Here is a 25,934-nt window from a genome sequence, read left to right on the forward strand (position 1 = left end):
TTATATGCTTATATACAGGTTATAAGCACTTTATATGTATTATACACTTATACATAATGGTTATAAGCACTATGTACTGATTATACACTTATATATAATGGTTATAAGCACTATATGCTTATCATATGCTTATATACTGTTTATAAATTCTATATACTGATTTAAGGCTTAAATACTGTTATAAGCACTATATACTGACTATATGCTTATATACAGGTTATAAGCACTATATACCTATTATGCAATTATATATAATGGCTATAAGCGCTATGTAACGATTATTATATTATATACTGTTTATGAGCCCTATACATTGATTGTATGCTTATGCCCAGGTTATAAGCACTGTATGCTGATTGTATGATTATATACTGGTTATAAGCACTATATGCTGATTGCACACTTATATGCTGGTTATAAGCTCTATATACTGATTCAATGCTTAAATACTGTTATAAGCACTACATACTGATTATACACTTATATACATTTTATAAGCACTTTATACTTATTATACACTTATACATAATGGTTATAAGCATTTTGTACTGATTATATGCTTATATCCAGGTTATAAGCACTGTATGCTGATCATATGCTTATATCCTGTTTATAAATTCTATATACTGATTTAATGCTTAAATACTGTTATAAGCACTATTTACTGATTATACACTTATATGCTGGTTATAAGCACTATATACTTATTATACACGTATATATAATGGCTATAAGCACTATATAATGAGTATTATTTTATATCCAGGTTATAAGCTCTATATACTGATTGTATCGTTATATACTGGTTATAAGCACTATATGCTGATTGTATGCTTATATACTGGTTATAAGCACTATATACTTATTATACACTTATATACAATGGTTATAAGTACTATGTACTGATTATACACTTATATGCTGTTGATAAGCTCTATATACTGATTATATGCTTATATCCAGGTTATAAGCACTATATGCTGATTGCACACTTATATACTGGTTATAAGTTCTATATACTGATTTAATGTTATACATTATTTATTTATTATTAACTTATTATACACTTATATATAATGGCTATAAGTACTATATAATGATTATTACCTCATATACTGTTTATAAGCCCTATATACTGATTGTATGCTTATATCCAGTTTATAAGGTCTATATACTGATTTAATACTTAAATATTGTTATAAGCACTATATACTGATTATATACTTATATATAATGGTTATAAGCACTATATATTGATTATACACTTATGTATAATGATTATAAGCACTATATACATATTGGATGCTTATATATAATCATTATAAGCACTATATACTGATTATACACCCTTATATAATGGTTATAAGCACTTTATACTTATTGGATACTTATATATAATGGTTATAAGCACTATATACTGATTATATGCTTATATACTGTTTATAAGCTCTGCATTCTGATTATATGTATATATACTGGCTATAAGCCCTATATACCTATTATACCTATATAGTATATAGGTTTATATACTGGTTATGTTTAAACTTTTACAATACAGAAAAAGTTACAGGATAATTTGACAATATTATAATATTATTTTTTATCCACTCCATTGCTACTCATTTACAGATTTATATTAAGATATAATTCTGTACTAAACAGTTGTTATTGATTTCGATCCCGTGTTTTAGTGCTCATTTTTTAAGCTTAAAAATTTGCCCTCTGAGATAAAACTTAGATGCGGTAAAAGAGTGTAGAATATTATTGATAGTTTTTTGGGAGTTAGCATGTCGTTTATTGTGGAAAGTTGATTTCTTGACTGCTTTTATCAGACCTTTTTATCTCACGTTGTAACAGTTGAAGATGCTTCAGCATTTTTATTGCCCTCAAAAGATATATATACAGTTCCTGCTCTATGCCGAAAGACAGACGACCCCCTTTGAGCACAAAAAGATGGTGTCACATGCATCTGCGTTGATATAAGACCTCTACGATGACATAAAATGTGTTCAAACTCTAGTCAGAGTGTACAAAGCTGTGTTTGTGTGGTTTGTTTGCTTCAACTCCAGTAGTGTGGATGTGCAGGCTGCTGGTGGTGTGTGCAGATGTTGGGCTAGGTCACACACCTGGGCACGAGGTAGCGAAGAGAATGCAGACAGAACAGTGAAACTTACTCTGAATTTCAGGCAGACGTGAAAGGTTTTAGTGGAAGCTTTGGGAAGAAATCGCTGGAATATCATGTCATATTTTAGATTTTATCTCTTATAAGTATATTTATGGCATTTGGCAGACGTATTTTTCCACATTTTTAATGCATATAATTTTATTTTTATTCAGCAAACATTAAACATGAGGATTTTTTCCCCATCTTACCTCATTTTTATATTTCAACCTCAATCCATAATGTTCTATAAGTCAGGATACTGCCTGTGTTATTTAGCCTGGAGATTAAATCAAGTATTTTTAATTCGTGCTATCAAGAAGAAATAAAGTTTAATACTGAGCATAAACCAATTTGAAACGATAAAATATTCTACATTAAAATGTCACGCGATGTACAGCTATATTTTATAATACATAATACATTATAATACACAAACAGTTTAATTTCTATATTAAATATCACAATTATTTAAATGAAATACCAATTATTTAAACCTATAGAGCAAGAGTCAATGTGTATATTAAGTTTTCAGTAATTATATTATAGTAAGTAACAGTTATTAAAGACTGTGTGTGTGTGTGTGTGTGTGTGTATGTATGTGTCTAAGAGCTATGACTCACGCTCTGATAGGTTCACTGAGTGGCTGGGTTCAACACACTCCAGTTCCTCCCTGCTGTATGACATAAGAAGAAGGACGGGCAGCAAAAACACAAAAGCAAGCACACACACACACACACCCAATCCTGCATGCCTGAAGATGACCCTCAATCACATCTGGAGCTTTCTCTGCTTTCTGACAGCAGGTAGGATATTTCCAAATTAAATTCAAATGATTTCTATCACACCGAAATTCACGCACATCGTCCTGGCTCGACTTGATCGTCTGTGACACTGTTCACAAAGTGATTTAGAATTTTTTTTGTCCTAATTTGTTTTAAATGAGAAGTAATAAGAAATGAATTATTTTATGTCTGCATGTCACTTTTATGTCAAGTTATTATTATGATTATTATTATTATTATTATTATTATTATTATTATTATTATTATGTTGTTATGTTTTTATAATATGTATGAAGTTGAAGCTGGGACGGATATTGTGAGATCTACACTCTAGGCCCCGATGATGCTCTTTAATCTTGAGTGGTTTAACAATGTTAAAATGTCTGGACTCGGAGTTAAATGTTGCCTGAAAGTGCAGAAACGTTCTTATTTTTAGTGTGTAAAGTAAATAGAGTGATTTTGCGTTGGTGTAGGACGTTGAAAGCTGTCAATAATGAAGATGAGTAGGAGAGTCAAATACGCATATATTACTGATCAAACTCATAAAAACTAAATACTGATTATATGCTTATATACTGTTTATAAGCTCTATTTGCTGAGTATATGCTTATATACAGGTTATAAGCTCTATATAGTGATTGTATGCTTATATACAGGTTACAACAATGATATACTGATTATGCACTTATATACTGTTTATAAGCGCTATATACTGATTATATGCTTATATACTGTTTATAAGCGCTATATACTGATTATATGTTTATATACTGTTTATAAGCTCTATATACTGATTATACGTTTAAATACTGTTGATAAACAGATTCTATGCTTGTATACAGGTTATAAGCTCTATACACTGATTATAAGCTTATTTAACTAGCTTATAAGCATATGTACTGATTATACGCTTATATACAGGTTATAAGCACTGTATATGAATTATATGCTTATATACTGGTTATAAGCACTATATACTGAATATGTGTTTACATACTGTTTATAGGCACTATATATTGATTATACGCTTATATACTGTTTATAAGCACTGTATGCTGATTATATGCTTATATACTATTTATAAGCACTATATACTGATTATACACTTATATACTGGTTATAAGCACTTATATACTTACTATAAAACCTAAAATCAGATTGTACGCATACATATATATATATATATACTGATTATAAACTGACTATATTTCATATCTATTTGTAATAAAGTCTGTATAACAATTATAAGCTTATACACTGACTATATGCTCAATACACAGATTACATACTGACTATACAGCTACATACTGATTATAAACTCTATAGACAGATTATACAGTCAGATACTGATTACTAGCTGAATATACTGATTATAAGCTCTATAGACCGATTACAGACGTAGATACTGACTATAAGTTACAGAACGTAGTTAGTTCAGTAGAGATCACTCTCGTGTCTCGCATCATACCATTACTCGTATTTATCTCGCAGTAACGACATTGTCGATGCATGTGGGTACTGTATAAAGTCGGAATATTTCTTTTTTCCGATTAATAAATTCTATTCTTTTGCCTTGAACCCGGTTTTGTTCTCACCTCGTGTGTCAACTCAGATTTCCAACCCACTTCGATTTTTTGTCTCCAGCTTGAAAAGCATGAAAGCGTGAAAGCATGAAAGCCCTACCTGAGAGTGTTTCAGCACTTTCCTCTTTCGACAGTCCGCAGCAGTCTGCCTCAGACAGACGAGTGAGGAAAAAGAATTTTGCAAGAGGACACTGTAAAATGTTCTGTGAGGCCTTTTCCAAACCCAGGCCTTGTTTTGGCATGTTGCAATTTCTGCTCTTACAAAATAATAGTGGTAAATGGAACAGATTTATGTTATGGTGAATGTGCTTGTCACTTGTTTTTCCTGTCTGTTGTTTCCAAGCTGTTGTTGCGTAAGTGGTTTAGCGAGTATATCGAATGCAGAAATGTTGAGCACGATGTAAGCGCTACGACACCACACACACAGAGTTATAATGAACGAAGGGTCAGTGTGATGCGGCCTCGTGTGAAGTGTCCTGACGTGTTTTATTCCTCTTATACCACAGCGGTGTGTGAGCACTGGCAATTTCTAATTCATTTCATAATCACACACTGTACATTCGATCTATTAACAGTTGCAGATAACGTTATGGAATAAGTTGGCGTTACACACTCATGCTCTGTTATGGAAGTTGTCATGTTAACGAGAAACCGCAACACACGGCGTCCGTCCCGTAGACTCTCCTGTGTGACTTAGATACAGCGTTACTGCTGGTCCTGTTTGGTTTAGCTGAGGCAGGCTTGCTGTTGATCCTGAGGATGTTTTGCAGCTCAGGCGAAGAAAGACGATGAGAAAACTCTGAAGAATAGTGTTACACTGAACATTAGGCTTCTGGAAGAAATTACTCTAGATTAAAAATGAATTAAATGTGCTGCCACTATTTGTGTTTTCTTTTAACACGCTGTACGCTGATATTTTAAGATGAACAATTTTTGAAAAATGGCATGTATCCAAAAAATTATTAGTATTTTTGTTTTCAGGAGATTCGTTAACTAACTTGTCTTATTTCATCCCCATCTCTCGTGCAGTGTCTGCAGCAAAAGTGTCCTACCCGAGCATCAACGGCTCCGAGTCCCTGACCTGCGACTGTCCTGACCACCGGTGTCAAAAGGTGTACTGGTACCGTTTACTTCAGGGGAGCGTCACACCTGAGTTCCTAATGTCCGCCAACAGTGTGAACATTCCGCACTATGCAAAAAACATTGACGAAAAACGCTTCAAGTCGAGCGTAACCGACTCAGGAAAGGTGCAATTCACGCTGCGCATCACTGGCTTACGGGAACAAGACGCAGGATTCTACTCTTGTGTGCTCAGCAGTCAGAATTCAGCACAAGATCCCAAAGATCTGATGCCTGTCGGATACTCCATCTTGCCAGGAGGTCTCTATTGTCTTGTTTTCTAGGTCTCTCAATTTCACTATACCGTATTGATCTTATTGAGGAAGTCGCTTATCTGTGTAGAGCTACTGCAGATATACACATGCAGATATATGAAAATTCTTCATTCACATTGAACTCTAGCACTGGGGGAAAACTCTGTGGAAGTAATCTGGATTCATTCTCTTCCGAGCAACACGGAATGATGAGATTTTTGTATTTCTTTTAATTCAAATTCTATTACTTCAGGTGAATCGATAGGATGTTCAGTATGAGTGGATTACGGGTAAGGATCCTGGGTTGAGAAAAGGACAGCGTTTATGATAACAGCAGCCGTTTCTAGGTCTTTAAACTTATTCAGAAAGACGTAAATAATATGAAATAAGCGGCGTGTACACACTTGCTAATGAATAGAACTGACACGGTTTTATCATGGGTGAAAAGTTTGGAAGGTGAAGGTCAGGGTATGTGATTTTCAGGTTCTTAGAACTCATTATTCGAAGAACTCATTATTCTCATGTAAGGACAGTGTTCTTAAATACAACAAACACGAGAATTATGAGTGAATATAGCGTCATAATTATGTCTAGTCTTAGTTTTGGAGGTAGCAGTTCACGACTTGTTCGCATCTCACACATCAGGAATGTAGGAAGTTTTTCTCTTTTGCGACTTGGGATCAAGTCTAAGATAGGGATATGAGATCATTAAAGAGAGGGGAAAAAAAACTAGGTTATTATTCAGAAATTAATTTGGATATTTTTTTTGTATTTAAGAGTCGGACCTGCAGCAGTAGTAGACGGGTTAAGCAGGATGCGCTCGAACATACAGTAATTTTATTGTATATTCAGCAATATCAAAGCATAGAAGTGAGTTTTGTTGCTAGACACTTTATAATTTATATGACACATTTTAAATTAAACCGGTCACTATTTACTATTGTTTTCTGTGTATGATATAGTGGCCTGGGAAAACCCATTAGTCGTCACTAAACAAATATTTCCTTTCTGCTATAATCACATTATATAGATTAAGAAACACGGCTGAAAAATTACACATGGGATATATTTCATTAAATAACATGCTGTTGACTGTTTTCAGACAATCGCTGTCTTTCTCTGGAATCAGAACAACATCTTTAAAATGGTTTAAAGTTTTCTTTTAGGGCTAAACAGTTGGTAAAATAGTGAAATAGTAAACCAGTTCATTATGTCCTGGAAGATTTTATATAGTAGACAATGTCTAGGACAGTTTAATCGGAATTAAACTCTCTTGGTTTCTTCTTGGAGATTAGTTTCTTCTTGGTTTGGTAACTTTGTGTTATAAATAACTTCTTGGTAATTTGGTGTTGTTTTATTTCTTTTGTGTTGTATTGTTTTTCCAGTAAAAATAACAACTCAGGCACCTACAACAGTGAAACATCCCAAGCGTGTGAATGGTCTGTTTAACAAGTGCAAGTCCAGCAGTCGGTCTGTGAAAGGTACAGGCTTGTTGTGTGTAGACGTATAAGATTTTTGTAAATGATTTGCTTTGTGATTGAAATGTTCTTATATCTGTTGTGTTCCAGGTTGCAAGTCTCTGGTTCTTTGGTCATGTATCGGTGCAGTCCTGCTCCTGGTGGTGGTCCTGATCTCAACACTCTATTACTTTAGCAGTGAGTACACACACACACACACATGAACCAGATGCTAGAATGTCCGAAGTATCCTTCATTTCTAAACTTTTGTCACGTTTTAAACGTTAAGCGGAAGCATTGTTGTGTTTTGTGTATTTTGCTTGCACGACGTCCACAATTCCAAATGGATCCTCTCAACGTTGCTGACTGCAATGTTATCCCATTAGCATCCTTGATATATTCATCAGAAGACCATCATTTTCATCATTTCAGCCCTTTATACTTGATATCACTTCTCTCCTTACTCTTTACTCACTTTATTCACTCTGATGACACAATACAACTGGCTGGTTCTTGTAAGTCCTTAAACACCACATGAAAGCGTCACATCACTTTATAGACATATAAAGGGTTTTTTTTTTAAGACATGCTTAAGACATTAGCAGAGCGGGGTCCATTCTGAGAAAGAGCAGTGGTGTGGAACAACCGGTAAATGTTACAGAAGTAATAAAACACAACACAAAAAATAATGCAGCCACATCCGGTAGCTATGTATGTTAATTTTTAAGTGTATAGTTTATTGTATAGTCTGATTATTGTATGCACTGACAATGACAAAGTTAATCCCAGATGTTGCGTGTTTTTATATTCTCTTACGTTGCATCTATTTGTGACGAGTGAAGCCTCCTCGAGCTTATTGATCACTTTAATTCTTTGTCGAATAATGATTTTTTGTTTGTTTATTATTAGTCATCGATGACGCTTATCATAGTGTCCATCATACACAAGTCCTAGTGAAGGAGTGGTTACTATAGTAACCGGTATCACCTGAGAGTGAGTTAAAATGAACCTGTGATTAAATAAATCAGGCAATTATTCTAGCCAATCAGATTGGAGAATTCAGCAGCACTGTGGTTTAGGTTTAAAGCGCATCACAAATAACATTTGTTTTTTGTTTTTTTAACATAATTCCACTTTATTTATGTATTAATACGACGGCTTTTTATTTCATTTATCCTTTTAAAAGCCCTCGAGTCTCCACAGTCTCACCTTTGTCAACACTGTAATATGTTTCTCATGTAAATTTTTTTTGGAAACAGGGCTACCCAAGAAGTGCAGACATCACTTTGTTAAGTGAGTTTTAGATTTCATTTATTATTATTATTATTATTATTATTATTATTATTATTATTATTATTATTATTTTAAAGTTGTGTTATGATTTCCTGTCTATCATTTCCACTTGTCTTTAGTCTCTACTTACTGCCCTTGCGTCCTTAGCATGTTGCTAAAGAGGATAAAAAGAGTTTATAGTTTGTCCCGATTTCCAACTTCCGTAAAAGTTCGTCACTTGTGGCAAAATCCTGGACTTCAAAATCAGGATTTCTGAAAAGTTTAGCATTCAGAGACACCTCCTGCCTCTATAGTAAATTATTATGCAGAGACAGTGTTAATACAGATCTATATCAATTTCACTACAAATATTATTAGTCAAGTACTCTGTTCATTCTACTCACAGTTATGAGCTGATCTTCAATTCCATCCCATTAGGTCCAATTCTTTGCTAAAAGAATCCAGTATTAAATCGATTCACTCGGTGCTTGATTACTGTAAATATGCTTTTTTGTATTCGTTTAGCAAGTTATGAGATGGCTTCTGATTGAATTGTGTTCGGTTTGCAACACAGAAAGCAGCAGATGAGCTAAGACGAGACCAGACGAGACCAGACAGGACGAGACGTGACGAGACGAGCGGCTCCTCTTGTCTCTGCGCTGTGTGTCCGGGTTCACTCTATTGTGGCAACCCTGTTTATTTCCTGTAAATGAGTCCTCTGTACAAAGAAACCTACTTTTTTTAAGCATTTCTGCAGATTTCTGCTTGAATCAGAGATTTCTGATCAGGGTCGTAGTTCTGTTTCCCTCTATGTTATGTTCTGCTTTGTTTATAGTTATTTATTCCTTAAGCACGGTGCTTTTAATATTACAGATTACAGGACAATCATCAAGTAGTGCAGCAAGTAGGTGACTTTTATTAAACCAGTATAGAAAGATTCACAGTTTGGACGTAGCACAGGAAACCAGTTGAACCCTTAAATGTGCTTTAAGCGAAGACTGTAATGTTGATTTTTTATATAGATATAATTGATTTCAAATAAGTACGTTCATGTGGCGCAACCTTCGAGTTAATACTGCAGGGATGGATAGTATTTCTTATATATGTTGTTTTCTAAATTCTAATATAAAACATGGTATTTGAAAAGGCTTGTGTGCTCTGTGGTTTGTTTGTTTGTTTGTTTTTTCCTTTGCATATTAAGTGTTAGCTATAGTTCATAGGATTTTGGTGGATTTTATTTTAGGCTCTTGCCCCAGAGCTGCTCGAATTCTAGAAAGAGAAAGGCATTCGGCTGGAAATTCTGCGTGGCTCCAAAAGCCTCACCTAACGATAAAAATTCAATTAAATAAGGAATCAAATCAGCATGGGAGAGTGTGTTGCCTTTGTCATGCCGAAGTTGATTCTTTTCCTAAATATCCACAATATCCAAAACCTCTCATACAACAGCAGGGTTATTTTTGTCCATTTACAGTTACGTGTAAAAGTTTTTGTGAATTCCATGTAACAAGTCGTTTCTTTTACCTGCTGCGTGCTCAGGAAGTTAACAAGAAATGCAGCGTCTCATGTTACAGAGAAAATGCTACTGACGACTTTCCTGTGATGGAAAAACGTACATGCAGAGATATAGTAGAGATATCCACTATATTACTCTGTTACTATAGAAACGATAACATAATGGAACAAAGGTTCAATGAACACGAAACAATACTTTCTGACCAATCAGAATTGAGATTTGAGATTGAGATTATTACGTCTCAATGAATGCATTAACTCTAGTACATCGTTATGAATTTTGCAGATTTATAACCATTCATTTAAATTCATGTTGGTTTATGACACAGATCATTTAGTTAAGAAACAAATACATTTTTATAAATCAGTGAATGCAATTTAATCGTGTCAGTAAATGAACCTTAATGCTAGTTCATTATTCGCCATGCTTTTTGTGCTAGCGAGTGTGCGAGTTTGGAGCGATGCTTTAGCTATATCAGTGCCCAAGTGGTGAGGAATATTACAGCAGGTGAGCTATACAGAGGTAAGAAATGAAAAATAGATAGATAAGTAATTACTCATTAATAATTGATTTCTGCATTTAAAAAAAAATAGAAATACATTAAAAACAAAAAGTATTGTTGTGGGTTTTTTTATTTATTTACTTACTTACATTTATTTATTTCTTTATTTAACATGTTTTGTGTGTTTGTGTGTGTGTGTGGGGGGGGGGGTTCTATTTTTGAACTAAAAATGTATTTTTATATATTTTATCTTATTTTTCTTAGATCGAAATTTCCTTGTCAAAAAAGGTAGGTGTAGAGGTTAGGTGTTAAAAAAATACTTCACACACCATGAAACCTGCTTTTAAGAATGGAATAAATGAGCTCTAATGACGAGGTGGTTTAATTTGTTCTATTAATCCTATTTATTCATATTGTTTTGATATAATGAGTGAATTTGCACCACATTAGTTTCACACTGCCTCTCTATGTTACATATCTGAGGGTGTGGTGGTTTATGTGTTTGACTGTTAGCTCAAGTTTCCCTCTCTGTCATGGTGTGTGTGTGTGTGTGTGTGTGTGTATGGTTTTCTCTATGTGAAGGTGTGTATGCTACAAAGGTGGGCGATATGACAAATATATTATATGCTGATGCTGATGCTAGGATCGCTGATGCTAGCAAGCGGTGATGTTGTCGTCTGTTAAGTATATTTGGATGGTTTCTTTCCAGCTCTGGTGTTTATGAATGTCTAATTAAAGGCAGAAAACCCCGATAATGAGGAGTGTAGATGTCGTGACAGGTTTTCTAGCACTATCGTGATCCACAGCTGTTATATGAACTACCTCTTTCCTGTGCAGTGAGGCAGAGAGAGCGGTATCTCTCCCTCTCATCGCTCGCTTAGCTTTGAGCTCCTTTATCGCTGAGCTGAAACAAAAAGACCACAGAGAGACCACAGACCCGGCCGCAGCTACAGCGTCACAGGCACAGAGAGACGAGCTCAGGCTCACGTTACACTCACTACTATAATCCGTTTTTTTGCTATGTAGATCACTGAAAGTCAAGATTGTAGCATAGTTAATATACAGTCCAGGCAATGGTGAAGATGTGAATGTGACGGGGCAGGAGGACAACCTGATGTTTAAAGCTTTACAAATGCACATGATGACATCGTAACTTGTTTTTCCCTGGTGCAAGGTGACCTTTCAAATGGGGGGGTTGGAAAAAATGCAGTTTGGAAAATTTGACTTTTGCCATTTCATATGATTATTTCTTACCTAATGATTAAAAATATGTGTTCACAGAATTTATTACATTCTATATACTACATATGGTACACGCTTCCGTACTTATGACCTCTTTCAGCCAACGCAAAGCTCCATTTTTGGTTTCAGTATGAAATAAATGCCACCCCATGCACCTTGTACGCTACTTTACATACGATTTCATCATTTGTGTATATGACTGAATTAAAAATTGTCATGATAAATATAAAGAATAATTAGATATTAAATTCCTTGTTAATATGATTCATATATTGCCCCGTTTATGAAAAGCAGCAAAACTCTGTATCTTGACACCTTGACCTTTATTTTGGAAATAATTTTCATTTTATATTATATTTTGTTTCTGTATTAAATATTGTTTATGTGTGTTTTCCATTGTACTTTTTCTATTGTAATTAATTGAGCAACAAAAGACAAAGAAACAAACCCCAAATGTATAAATATGTTGTTTTATTAAATATATATTATATATTTTGGGTTTGCTTCATCTGATTGATTGATTGATTGATTGATTGATTGATTGATTGATTAATTGATTCGTTCATTCATTCATTCTTTCTTTCTTTCTTTCTTTCTTTCTTTCTTTCTTTCTTTCTTTCTTTCTTTCTTTCTTTCTTATATTAATTTATGTATTTACTGAGTTGTATACTTGTTTGCTTTTTGTCTGTTTGCTATGTTTGTTTTTGCTTGTTCTCTGTATTGTTATATTTTTCTAGCAAAAACTGTAAAGTTCAGATGCACAGTTAGCATGAAATCTTGAAATCGTTTTATCATGAATTAGCAGAACGCTGGAGTCTAAAGCGTGGAAATGAAATGAGAGAGCAGAATACTGTGTGATGAACTCAAAACACAGCCTTTAGATCATCGATATTCATTCTGTCAGACATTCATAATTTAAACGATATTCATTAATCGCTGAATTTTTGCTCATGTATTGAATTTATTTAAGCATTGAGTCGTAACGTCCAGGGAAATGCATTCTATATATAGAATATAGAAGTATAGCACTGCATGCACTGTATGTACTTTTTCTTTAAGCTCATAGCAAAGAATGTACCGTTTAGCATGAGCTTCAACACAGGTGGGTTAAATTAATTTTATATATATTATATCTTCAAAACAGATCAAAAATGAATGGAAATGAACTTAACTTTTTGGTAATGCGAAAATATTTGCAGAAACAACAATGTTTTTTTAATCAGTCACGAGCTTGTAAAGGATTCTTCAGACTGCAGCACAGTAATTTATTTTAACCGTGTAGAAATGACAAGATTATAAGAATCGAAAAACACGGTTGAGGAAAAAAAAGAGAGAAAGTGAATGAAATTATAAACAAACTTAAAGTTTAGTATGGAAACATAGATAATCACCATGCAACTGACAAATATTCAGAGAACATAAAATACTATAATAATAATAATAATAATAATAACAATAATAATAATAATAATAATAATAAATAAATAAATAAATAAATAAATAAATAAATAAATAAATAAATAAATAAATAAAAATAATTGTTTGACAGAACAATGTACAGATATATCACAGATTAAAAATAGGTAATAATAGTCTTAAAAATGTTAATAAAGGAAAATCAATTTTAAAAATGGCAATAATAATACTAAAAGAAAAATACATTTTTATATAACTATGAAATAATATCAGATCAGATTTTTTTTTTAAATGCATGAGTTGAATTTTTTTTTCTTTAGTATTCAAACTGTGATAGAGTTAAAATAGTTAAAAATAATAATTAAAGCAATCAAGATATTTAGAAGTCCTTAGCCAATGTTTATGGTTTTATGCGGTGCCCACACACGCACACGTCCTTAAACATTTCTATGAATTATTTCTTTGATTTGATCAAATGTATTGATTGCTTGCCAAATTAACAACTTAATAATCTTTCTGTAATGTTAATAACTGATCTAACGGATATTTGCCCAAAATATCGACAATATATCAACCATTTCCATATTTCAGTCAGAGCATCAGCAGAGCTATTTAATAGGTATTCAAGAAAACTCGCATATCTTTTTTTTTTTATATCTATATGAAATATGAATCACATGGTAATTCGACACAGATTTAATAAACTGATTTGCATTTGCAGAGTAAGCCTGTGCAGTTTTGCCTGATCCTGAAAGTCACGTGTGTAGAAGCGTGTAGACGACAAGAAACCGAACGCTCTCTCTACCTCGTCTCAGCTCGTGTGCAGTCACTATGGACGACACTCCTGCTCTTCGTTCCTGGGTCTTGATTCTGAATCTAAGCCTGTGTCTCATTTCAGTGCACATAATAATGTCGTTTCTGCTCTCCACCTGCGTGAAGTCTTCAGTGTAGGACGTCGTGTTACTCATCCAGTTCTTCTATTGTGGTGAACAAGGAGACGAGTTGGAGTCTCACTCTGAAAGGAATGCCCATGTAATCCCCATCCCACAGTCTGTCTCTTTTTTCATAACCAGATATGTATATATATATACACACATTTTATATAGGAACCCTTTGTTTTTCAGTTTTGTGAGTCACAAAGGGATCCCCAGCTCAGACATTAGTGCAGAGTGAGAAAGTACCAGAAGTGACGCGATGACTCAAAGCTGTGTGTGGGGAATGGAAACAGAGGGTGGACCATCAGTCATAAGGTAACTCTCGATCTAACAGCACCCACCTTTCACAGAAGAGACGCAAAGAAACAGAAACATACGTTATTATTACGCTGGGCTTTTGACTAAAGACTATTTTTAACCTAGTTGTAAAAGGCGGCATGGTGAAGATATCTAGTGCATTTGAAATGTAGCAAAAATACTATAGATTAGACAGGAAACTGATATAATCAGCTATGAAGCTGATTAGGGAAGCTGATGACTGTGATCAGTTTGTGAAGTTCAGACCCCTTTGGGGTTTTTTGTTTTTCTTTTAGTTTTCTCTACAGTTCAGATTTTCTGGCCTCATTCCCCAATTCTTCCTCAGAATTAGGTCAGATCTTTACAGGGTGAAGAGGTGAAGAAGGTACAGGAGTTTAAGAACTTGGGCTCAACAGTCCAGAGTAATGGAGAGTGTGGGAAAGAGGTAAAGAAGCGAGTGCAAGCAGGTTGGAATAGGTGGAGAAAGGTGTCGGGAGTTCTGTGTAATTGGAACATATCAGTGAGAATCAAAGGGAAGGTGTACAGGACAGCGGTGAGACCGGCCATGCTGTATGGTTTAGAGACAGCGTCACTGAGGAAGAGACAGGAGTCAGAGCTGGAGGTAGCAGAGCTGAAGATGTTGAGGTTCTCTTTGGGAGTGACGAGGTTGGACAGGATTAGGAACGAGTACATCAGAGGGACAGCTCATGTTGGACGTTTGGGGGACGAAGTTAGGGAGAGGCCAGATTAAGATGGCTTGGACATGTTCAGAGGAGGGACAGTGAGTATATTGGTAGGAGAATGTTGGACATGGAGCTGCCAGGCAGGAGGCAAAGAGGAAGGCCAAAGAGGAGGTATATGGATGTAATAAATGAGGATATGAAGCTAGTGGGTGTAAGTGTTGAGGATGCAGAAGATAGGGATAGGTGGAGAGACATGATTCGCTGTGGTGACCCCTGAAGGGAAAAGCTGAAAGAAGAAGAAGAAAAAGAAGAAGAAGAAGAAGAAGAAGAAGAAGAAGAAGAAGAAGAAGAAGAACAACAACAACAACAACAACAACAACAACAACAACAAGAACAAGAAGAACAAGAAGAATCAGAATTAGATGAGATGGGAAGCGTCTGTGAAATGCCATGGTCACATCTCTTCATAGCTGTTCTGTAGGGTTCAATCTGGGCTTCAGGCTTTTTGAAGGTGAAACAATTCTCCAGTCTGAGGTTGTATGCACTCTACAGTAGGTTTAAGTTTCCTTCTTTTCCTTCTTATTCCTGCTGCTGAGAGGTAAAACATGATGCCGCCACCACCAAGCTTCTCTGTAGGGATAGTATTACGAGATGATGAGCAGGTTTTCACTAGACGTAGTGCTCAGAGTTCATCCCAAAGAATTTTTCAACATTTTGTTTAAATCTTTTTTCCTTATGCTCTCACACAATCCTTCTTTTAAGTATTTTAAGTGTCAGCCATGTGTGTTCTGCTCACAAGTGTCTTCTAGCTAGGCACTCCACCCCAAAGTTCTACTCAACTAATTATTACTGAGATAGTCATCCTTCCACCAGGTTCTCCCATCTCTTTAGAGAACTTCTGAAGCTCTGTTAGTGAGGCCACTGGGTTCATGGTCACCTCCCTGACTAAAGCCCTTTGAATCTGGTTATTTAGATCTAGAAAGATATATTCCTGGTGTATTCCAATCTCCCTCCTTTTCACAATAATAGAGCAGACTGTGCTCCTAGGATCCCTTGATCAAGGTCTTTGGACTTCATGGCTTGGTTTTGTACTGTGAATTGTTGGAGCTTCTACACACAGGTAGACACTAAGTGAGATACAGAGACACCAAAAGATAACCAACGTAAACAGGAGCTAAATTTGTAGCACCTTAGCCAAGCATCTTTATGCTAAGCTCATATCTAATGCTGATCATATTTCCGTTTTTGATCTCACAGGAAACTTGATCACGTGGCAAGCTGTAGGTTTTTGTATTATTAATTTCATGAGATAGAAAAAACACACAAGTTAAAACTATTTTTGTTTGGTAATAAATGTTAAAAAAGTCAGCATAGGCTTTTCTGTGTTCTGTGAAATAATAATAAGAAAGAAAAAACAGTTCAGGAAAGGACATACTCTTTATTGGAGAATAATACACACTGTTTACATCCTGATATGTTAAATACTGTGTCTATGAAAAACCATATATTTATAACGTCATGCTTGGGTGTATGTTTTCAGTAACTTACCGTGTTTCCCCCCTGTCTGTGGCCTCGATGTAATTGCGTTATTTTCCCACTGAAGGCATGAACATAAATCACGTGACGCAAGACCATATTGCGACATTAAAAGCGTCAGGTGATTGAGGATTGCTGTAGTGTAGGCAGCTTTTCCTTTCACACTTCGGAGGATTTCTGTACGCCTACAGCCCAGAGTGGGCTATCTTCCACAAACTAGCACACATGTGAAACCTTCATGAGCTCAAGACTCTTTTCCATTGTTCTCAGGAAGCGGCCGTTCATGAAGATGTTATTTACACTGCTGTATTTTTTTTTTCCACAGTATAACTCGTCTTCAATATTAGTTACTTTTTACTTCACACTGAACTTTTGTATTGTGCACAACTCTCACTGTGGAGCTGATCAGATTTTGTTGCAAGAACAAAGCATCATGTGCTGAAAACAAAAATGGCTTTTTTTAACCATCACAAATGGTTCCAGTGTACAACCCACATAGAGCAGTTAAAGCCCAGTGGTGAAGGCTCTAGATTGATAATCAGAAATTTTGCGTTTCAAGCTCCAGCACCTCCATGATGCCCCTAGCAGACGGGTCTGGGCCAGATCTGGCATTTTGCTACCTGGGTTACTTGTGGCCTCTCGCTGCTGCTCAGGATGGCCCACATGAACTGCCTGGAGATAAATGAGATTGCTGTTGATAGTAACCATAAAGATAACTGCAATACATTTACAGTATTTGCCCCTTATTCAGAGCAACTTACAATTATTTATCTAATTTTTTACAACTTACCAATTGAGGGTTAATGGCCTTTTTTAAGGGGCCCAACAGTGGCAGCTTAGTGGACCTGGGATTCAAACACACAACCTTCCAATCAGTAATCCATCACTTTAACCACATCCCATTATCCAGAGTGACGTACAAGAAGTCTCTACCAATTAATACAACACTAGTTCACCTGGAGGAGGAGGAATTGTTGTTGATCTTTCGGCTGCTCCCTATGTGTGTGAGGGGTCACTACCACTGAGCCACCGCCTACCACTGAGCCACCGCCTACCACTGAGCCACCGCCTACCACTGAGCCACCAACGTCTGGACAGCTTCTGGATTTCCTTAAAAGTGGATAGATAATATAGTATATAGTGTTGAGACAGATGAATTCTTCATCATAGAAAAAAAAAATGACAGAAATGAGACATGTCAGATGTTTTTTTTTTTTGGGGGGGGACAAAAGTCCCATATGCTTTTGAAGAAGTGTTTTTTCATGTTTTTTCATTATGGGAAATGAAACTGGATTATGCACATTGTACTAAAAATCTATCTTTTATATATTCTCAGAAAAAAAAAACAGATTTGGTTGTACCATAAAGCAAAATATTTACCATCTTTAGTATAAAAAAGATACTAATAAATGTACTGAACCGTAACCGTCCTTGTTGCTGAGGTCAGACTTTTATCTCTTATTCCTTTAATATGCATCATACACCTTGAAATTAAAAGCACCCTTCTAGATTCAAAAATAGACCCTAAAAGATTCAATCTCAAAGTAGTACTAAAACCTTCATGTACACCTGACCATAACATTCATGATTATTGACCAGGTCGCCAGTTCAGCTAAAATATATGTTACTTTGATACGCTACTCTATTTTAGCTTCTGTGTCTTTTCTCTTAACCTTTTTTTTCCCTTTATTATTTTGATCTTGCTTTTTGTTTCTTAGCCTAAGAAACCTCAGGTCTTCAATTCTGCCTTATTAGTGACACCATGTGGTCAAAATCATGTGACTTCCTGGATTCTTATCATGGTGGGATGATCTTTTTAAAGAGACGTTGTTTATAAAGTTCACAGTAGTTAAAGTAGTTCACAAAAGCTACTTCCTAGAGCTAAAGTGATGTAACAACAGAGAATAAAGTAGTTTTGTTATGCTCGTTAAGCTGAGGTTGACACTTGTGACATGGGATATAAAATACTGACGTCTACCCTTGATTTTGCTGTTATTAAAAAAATGAAACAGACACGTTTTCAGCCCACAGGGGGCAGTATTCACCTAAACCTCATTGCTTGCTTTTTAGCTTGGCAGTACGTCTGTTATAGAAGTTTCCTAAAGGCCAATAAAACACAGTTTCCCTAAATACTTACTGTATTTCAAGAATATCCTAAAATAATCTTGTATTATTACATAGACTTTAAAGCAAGCTGATGCTTTAGAAGGTTATAAGGAACATCATACTAATACTGGATATGACTCCTCTTTGCCCTTAGAATACCCGTAGTTCTTCACCGTACGGATTCTACAAGATTCTGGTCCATGTTAATAAGATTACATCACACAATTGCTGAAGATTTACTGACATTTGCTATGAAGCTCCTGTTCCACTGAATCCTAAGGGTGTCGATTAGAGCTAGACTGGAGGCCACAGAAGTACACTGAAGTCATGTTAATGGAGCCATTTTGAGAAGAAATGGTGCTTAATCACCATTAGAAGAAGGGTAAATTGTGGCTATGAAAAGGTCACTGTGGTTCGACTGTTTTGTAGGTCTGTGTTTCTGAAAAGAGAGCAGTTTGCTTGGTTGATAGTGTAGGCTGTAGGGATTTCAGGGACTCTGATTATGGTGCAAATACCAGGCTTCTAGGCAATACCATTCATTTTAATATTTTAATTTTTCACACTTTTAGGATAAAAAAGGTACTCAAAATGTACTGAACTGTAACCGTCCTCGTTGCTGAGATCAGACTTTTATCTCTTATACCTTTAATATGTATCCTACACCTTGAAATGAACCAAAAATTTTGTTTCCTACCTTAAATTAGTAAAGATATTTAAGGCTGCACTGCAATTAAGCACCCTTCTAGAAAAAAGATACATACTCAAAGTACTAAAACCTTCATGTACACCTGTCCATAACATTCATGATTATTGAACACCCCATTGCAGATTTAGTCCCCCTTTGACCCCATAATAATGTGGTAGCATATTGATTAAGGCGTTAGACTTACTGATCAGAAGGTTGTGAGTTTGAATCCCAGGTCCACCAAGCTGCCAATGCTGGGCCCCTGAGCAAGGCCCTTAAACCCTCAATTGCTCAGTTTATATAAAATGATATAAAATTGTAAGTTGCTCCGGATGAGGGTGTCTGGCAAATGGCAGAAATGTAAATGTAATAATATCAGCTGTTCTGGGAAAGCTTTCCGCTTGATGTCCGAGTGTCTCTGTGTGGTTTGTATGTAATTAACTGATTTTAATCTAATGGATTTTCTATAGGTTGATTTTTACTTCTTTTTTTTCTGGTCTATTATTTGAAGTGATATACTTTGGGTATATTTTGCTTTACTTTCTAGATAGTTATGACATTTATTTTGCCCCTGTTTTTATGATCAGGTGGTAATTGCTCTTTCACTGGCCTTGACAATGAAGTAAGCAACTGACTCTTAAAACTCGACTTGTTTTAATCTGTTCATTTTTTTACTGACAATTTTTTGCAAAAAATGTACAAACTATGCTCACATAATCCATCTGGATTTATAATATAAAATATATATGGATTTTTCTGTGTTTAATATAATACAGACAGGCCCAGAAACCGCTGAAACAATAAACAATGAACAATGGCTGTAGTGAAGATAGATGATGTTTAGAATCTGGTGCGTATAAAGTGCCTGCGGTTTTTGACAGGGTCTCAGCTCGGCTTCTGATTGGTGGGCTTGGGTGAGACACGCGCTCTGCAAGACCCTCGGGCTGGTGCATGGTTCTGCTGCACCCCTGCTGCAACATGCATGTATAAAAGATTACAAGAAGCATTTATCCAATTTCCGTTGTATGTGATCCACTTTTATAAGCCCCCTCTCTCTCTCACACACACACACACACACACACAGAGAGAGAGAGAGAGAGAGAGAGAGAGATGTTCTAATAAACAGATTTCTAATAAATACTTTAGATTGTAAGCAGGGAAATCCGGGGTTAATGGGATTGTATGAATGTTTGTGTCTTTCAGCAGTGTTTAAGGTTTAAGAATCATGTATCAGCCTATATATATATATATATATATATATATATATATATATATATATATATATATATATATACATTCACCAAACTTTTTATTGTACATCTGTTTACAAATGCTGCGCTTGTGATCACTGTGATGTGGGTAAAAAGCATAAAACCGTTCCTATCACAGTGCTGTGCCCTGAAATTCTACAGCTGAACTCAGTTATTTTCATATTGTTTACTTGTTGTGACAGAATTATATCACACCTTATAAACTATCTTCAAAATAAACAAATGCGGGAAAAATCACTTTTAATAAAAAAAAAACCCACCAGCTATTTAATTTTTATTTATTATTATTATTATTCTTTTAAAGTTATCAGGTGCAAATAAAGGATATCATGCAAAACAGGATTGTATAAATATTTAACATGAAATAAACAAACAAAAAAAATGAGATTATTCACGTGTGAAAATTTGGATGTGATCAAAAATGCTAAAATTGTGTAAGTTTTAAAAACATGTTCTCTGTAATACCCAATAAGATAAAAAAAAAAAAATCCATTAACGTTTCTTTTGTTTTTAGACCATGTCAGACTTTTTTTCTTTTTCTTTTTCTTTTTTTTTTTGACAGATCTTTCTTTGTTTCTAACAAAGTGTGAAGAGCAGAGAGTGAAAGAGAAATGAGAATTAGAAACAGGGAGGAGAGATGATCGAGGTCATGCATCGCTTCTTCTTCACACTTCATTTTCTAGCTGCTGGGATTAACTGAGAATAAAACATACCTGAGCGCGAAATCAGACAAAACAAACAAACAAACAAGAAAATGACTCCGATTCTGATTTTTCTTTTATTTGTATTTCAAGGTAAGAAATGCGGTTTTCTTTTCTTTTTTTTTATTAGAGTTCTAAGAGGTTATTAAACTGATATAAACAGAATTGAACGTTACAAGTGAGCATTACTTTACAGCTGAATGTAAACGCGATGCTTATTCGAATTATTTTTTGTTTTGGTTTTTGGATTCTTATCATTTTCTAACCAAATTTTAACCGTTTTATCCTTTTTCAACCTTTATACAAAAGTGATTTTTAATAAATAAATAATAATAATAATTTAAATAAATAAATCTACGTATAAATTTTATAATGTTTATATATTATTCCTACTTGCTGAACTTCTCAATGGTAGTAGAAATGTGTTCATTTTCGATTGGAAACATCCTCATTCTCAAGACACGTTTCTTCTTCCTTTTTTTTTAAACCACCTCTTCCTAAAATATGTATGTCTACATGTGAATGATTTTCTCTTGTTATTGAGATTGGTGGCTAATCGATTTCATTTCACGTATTCAGGTGTTGAAAGTGATGAGGAGATTTTAAATGAGAATCAATCTGGGTCCATCTCTTGCTCCGGGGAACATACAGCCTCAATCTTTTGGCTTCGGATGAGAGGAAACGGCTTTGAGTACATTGGGACCTACAGCAAGAGTAAGAAAAAAGGCACATCAGCTGACGAGAATAAATTTACAATGAAAGAGAACTCTCTGGAAGTGAAGAATTTTCAGCAGGAGACGGACAGTGGCTATTACAGCTGCGTGTCCCTCAACAATAACGTGCTGAAGTTCGGCACCATGGTCAAACTGCGCGGAGAGAAAGGTGGGTTATTAACATCTGCACAGCTAATAAGCGCCTTATAACGTTCATACTCCATTCATACACCATAGAGGTCAGCTTGGCCTTGGTTTGGTCAGCTATATGTATATATACCAGATACCAAAACACAACCAGAGATGAACGAACTACAAGACAATCTTGTACGGATGCTATTTTCCAGAGTTAGTGAGTGATTCATAAATAATTAAGACTTTCTAATTATTTAACGGATATGTTTTATAACGATGAAGTAATTTAGGAAGTGAAATTTTTCTGTTTAACTAGGTCAGGTTTTGGCAGCTGATCAAACCAAACCGCATTTTTCAGCAATTTTAGTCAACTTACAATGCCGAGCGCTCTACACTTTAATTCATATATTTTATATATGTACATATATAACATTTAGTTGTTGTATTACTAGGCTACAGGCTACAGTGCATCTAAGCTCAAATATGCATTATGAACCTTAAACTCACAGTAAGTCCAATCCTTTTTTCGGACAAAAGAACAGTTTAATCTCAAAAAATGTCTATTGGGATGTATATATGAATACAGGAAGAAGCTGCAGTGGACTTCCTAGCTAGTTGATGTAATAAAAATGAATAAAAATGAACTGAATAGCATGTAAAAAAGAATATATATTACATATATATATATATATATATATAACAGGTCTCACCTCTTATTGTCGTTTCAGTCCAGTCAACAGCTAAACCGAAAATAACAACAGTTCAGCCAGTGACCACCAAGACAACTGCTGCAGTGACATGCCCACAGAATACCAAAGGTATTATTATTATTGTTATTATTATTATTATTATTATTATTATTATTATTATTATTATTGTAGTTGCTGTTTTAGTTATTATCTGTAATTCATATTTTGTATTATACACTTCTGTACAGAATTTCCTACAAAAAAGATTAGAAAAGTTTACACTTACTTTGGCGGTGAAGAATCTCAAAGGTTTAGATCATTTTCATTTCAATATCTGACATGCGAGCTTCATTAAACCGCCTCAAACGCTCAAAGACACAAGATGTTCACAGATTTCAAATCCTAAGTAAGATGTATGCAAACACCAGCGAGGAGAAATGAAGCTACTGTGTGAAAAGATTTCACTTTTACCTCCACTCACATTTTACACTTTTTTTTAATATATATTTATCAGGGAAAAAGACTGGAAATATAGATGTGCTTTTGGCTTGTGAGCAGTACATCCTCATTCCTTTGGTTGCTGGCTGTGGAATACTGCTCCTGATTCTGGTCATCACCATCGTTTACTGCAATCGTAAGCATCATCATCATAATCACTATCATCATAATCATCATCATCATCATCGCTATCACCATCACTAGAATCGATGCACCATTTCATAGTCACATTTTTAAGCCACAAAATCTCATGGTATATAAAAGCCAGCATACATTTTGCGCTTTATTTACAATTTATTAATTTCTTTTCTTATACTTACCCAGAAAAAAATAAAAATAAAAAGCATTTGACTTTGGAGTGATGGACACAACGGACAGAACAGAAGTTCAGAAAATATAGACTATTACAGGAAACTCTTTTTTTTCGGTATTACAAAAAAGAACAAATTTTGGTGAGACGTTACAAAAACAGTGTGTGAATAATCCCACACTAATACCTAAAGTAATACTCACTTAAACTCAAACTATAATGATGAGTTAAGGATGTACTAATCCCCAAAGAACGAGCTATCCTTAACTACGACGCGAGTCTCACGACTTCAAGCGTGAATAAAGACCATCTTAGTACATGGTTGTTAATTATTCATGTGGTGTCACTGTAAAGTGTTTTTCACTTTTATTTCCCCACCAAATTTTTTAAAAAAAACCTTAAACCGGGTGTTACAACTTAGTTACACATTAGTTACTAATTCTTTATAGAGTGTTTTCTTTGACTCATAAAACTGTCATAAAACACTTGATTTCACTTCCTTAACAGAGAAAATAAAAACAGCCCCAGGTTTAACACTTCTCAATGAGACCCTCTGATTGGCTGTGGTGTGAGTTACCGTGACCGAAAAGCTCAAATATAAATCAGCATTCTATCTATCTATCTATCTATCTATCTATCTATCTATCTATCTATCTATCTATCTATCTATCTATCTATCTATCTATCTATCTATCTATCTATCTATCTATCTATCTATCTATCTATCTATCTATCTATCTATCTATCTATCTCATGTCTCTGTCATGAGGTGAAAGTCTGAGTCTGAGAGCACTAGTGAAAATGCTTCTGTTTCAATTTACCACAAATATTTTCATTACAAATGATATTTCCAGCAGCACCATAAGTGAAAAGTAAAACCTTTCGAGAAATATTTACACAAGATTGAAAATTTAGTGCAGAACCTTATCCCCCATGTTAGATCAAACCCAAGGGCGTGTTGGATGAGCGCGCGCTTTAGTAGAAGAGATTAGACTCCTGGAGAATTGGTTGTTTTGTACAAAGCAGTGAATACATTTAAGAAATTAGAACTTAGAAATAGACTTTCTTAGACTTAGAAATTCTGCAAGATTTTAAATATATTGAGTATTCCAGATGTTGCACATTCTTTTTTTTTTTGTTTGTTTTAAATTGTAAAATATTTTGTTTATATGCAGTTTTAAATAAATAAAAAAAAATCCCAGTTTTTCAATGTGGTCTCAGGCATTTGGACCCCACTCTATCTATCTGTCAATCAATCAAACAGTCACTCAATCAATCAATCAATCAATCAATCAATCAATGGTTCAATCAATAATTTTCTACCACTCTCTCAATCACATCTATCTATCTATCTATCTATCTATCTATCTGTCTGTCTGTCTGTCTGTCTGCCTATCTACGTGTCTGTCTGTCGATCTATGTGTCTGTCTCTCTGTCTGTCTGTCTGTCTATCTATCTATCTATCTATCTATCTATCTATCTATCTATCTATCTATCTATCTATCTATCTATCTATCTATCTATCTCAAATTTAAGGATCTGTTTTTACATTTTAACGAGTTTCAGCTGATTTGAGAAATAACGATTTTTTAACCGCACATTAAATTGAGATAAAAACACTTTCTCTAATCTCCTCAAGGTATAAGAACAAGACGATGCCCTCATCATTACAAAAGACAGTAAGCAGTTTAAATACAATTTTTTTTTTCCTTTTCCTTACTGTATACTGTATGTATACGATGAATTTCAACTTCTCTTCCCTTCATATTTGCAGTCCCCGAAGCAGACCAGCGGGCCACAAAACTCTACCCAATCCTGCAGACTATTAGCCTATCAGTGGCCAAGAAAACTATTGCTGAACATTTCATTTCAAATACATTTTTTTAAAAAGAAAAAGTCATACTTATTTTGTGATATATATATACGTATATCCCAGATTTACTTCTGATCACATTATTTCTGTAGTAGTATCTGTTTGATGTGTTAAATCATATGCTCTGTTTGGAAATGTTTTGTAGATAATTTTAATAGATGTATGATAGATGTTGTTTTTTTTTTAAATAAACTTTGT

The 25,934-nt window shown here is 34.7% G+C and overlaps 2 protein-coding genes across 4 annotated transcripts; both read left to right on the forward strand.

Moving 5' to 3' along the window:
* The first annotated feature begins 2,819 nt into the window (after window positions 1-2,819).
* Window positions 2,820-10,661, forward strand: cd8b (cd8 beta). Of its 2 annotated transcripts, XM_058415424.1 has the most exons (6): window positions 2,820-2,967; window positions 5,559-5,909; window positions 7,288-7,383; window positions 7,471-7,557; window positions 8,619-8,652; window positions 9,206-10,661. In XM_058415424.1, the coding sequence occupies exons 1-6, from the start codon at window positions 2,922-2,924 to the stop codon at window positions 9,222-9,224; spliced, it is 633 nt and encodes a 210-aa protein (XP_058271407.1). In that variant the 5' UTR covers window positions 2,820-2,921; the 3' UTR covers window positions 9,225-10,661. The 2 variants fall into 2 exon arrangements, with proteins under 2 accessions (XP_058271407.1, XP_058271408.1); XM_058415425.1 differs by lacking the exon at window positions 7,288-7,383.
* Window positions 10,662-21,415: 10,754 nt separating this feature from the next.
* cd8a (CD8a molecule) lies at window positions 21,416-25,923 on the forward strand. Of its 2 annotated transcripts, XR_009207187.1 has the most exons (7): window positions 21,416-21,611; window positions 22,098-22,400; window positions 23,095-23,184; window positions 23,570-23,689; window positions 24,371-24,431; window positions 25,503-25,542; window positions 25,638-25,923. XR_009207187.1 is itself a non-coding variant. In XM_058414877.1 (6 exons), the coding sequence occupies exons 1-6, from the start codon at window positions 21,572-21,574 to the stop codon at window positions 25,690-25,692; spliced, it is 648 nt and encodes a 215-aa protein (XP_058270860.1). In that variant the 5' UTR covers window positions 21,417-21,571; the 3' UTR covers window positions 25,693-25,917. The 2 variants fall into 2 exon arrangements, 1 of the variants encoding a protein (XP_058270860.1); XM_058414877.1 differs by lacking the exon at window positions 24,371-24,431 and having other exon boundaries at window positions 21,417-21,611; window positions 25,638-25,917.
* Window positions 25,924-25,934: the final 11 nt, after the last annotated feature.

Source organism: Hemibagrus wyckioides, linkage group LG18 (genome assembly GCF_019097595.1).
Source record: "Hemibagrus wyckioides isolate EC202008001 linkage group LG18, SWU_Hwy_1.0, whole genome shotgun sequence".
In the NCBI taxonomy this organism is placed as follows: domain Eukaryota; kingdom Metazoa; phylum Chordata; class Actinopteri; order Siluriformes; family Bagridae; genus Hemibagrus; species Hemibagrus wyckioides.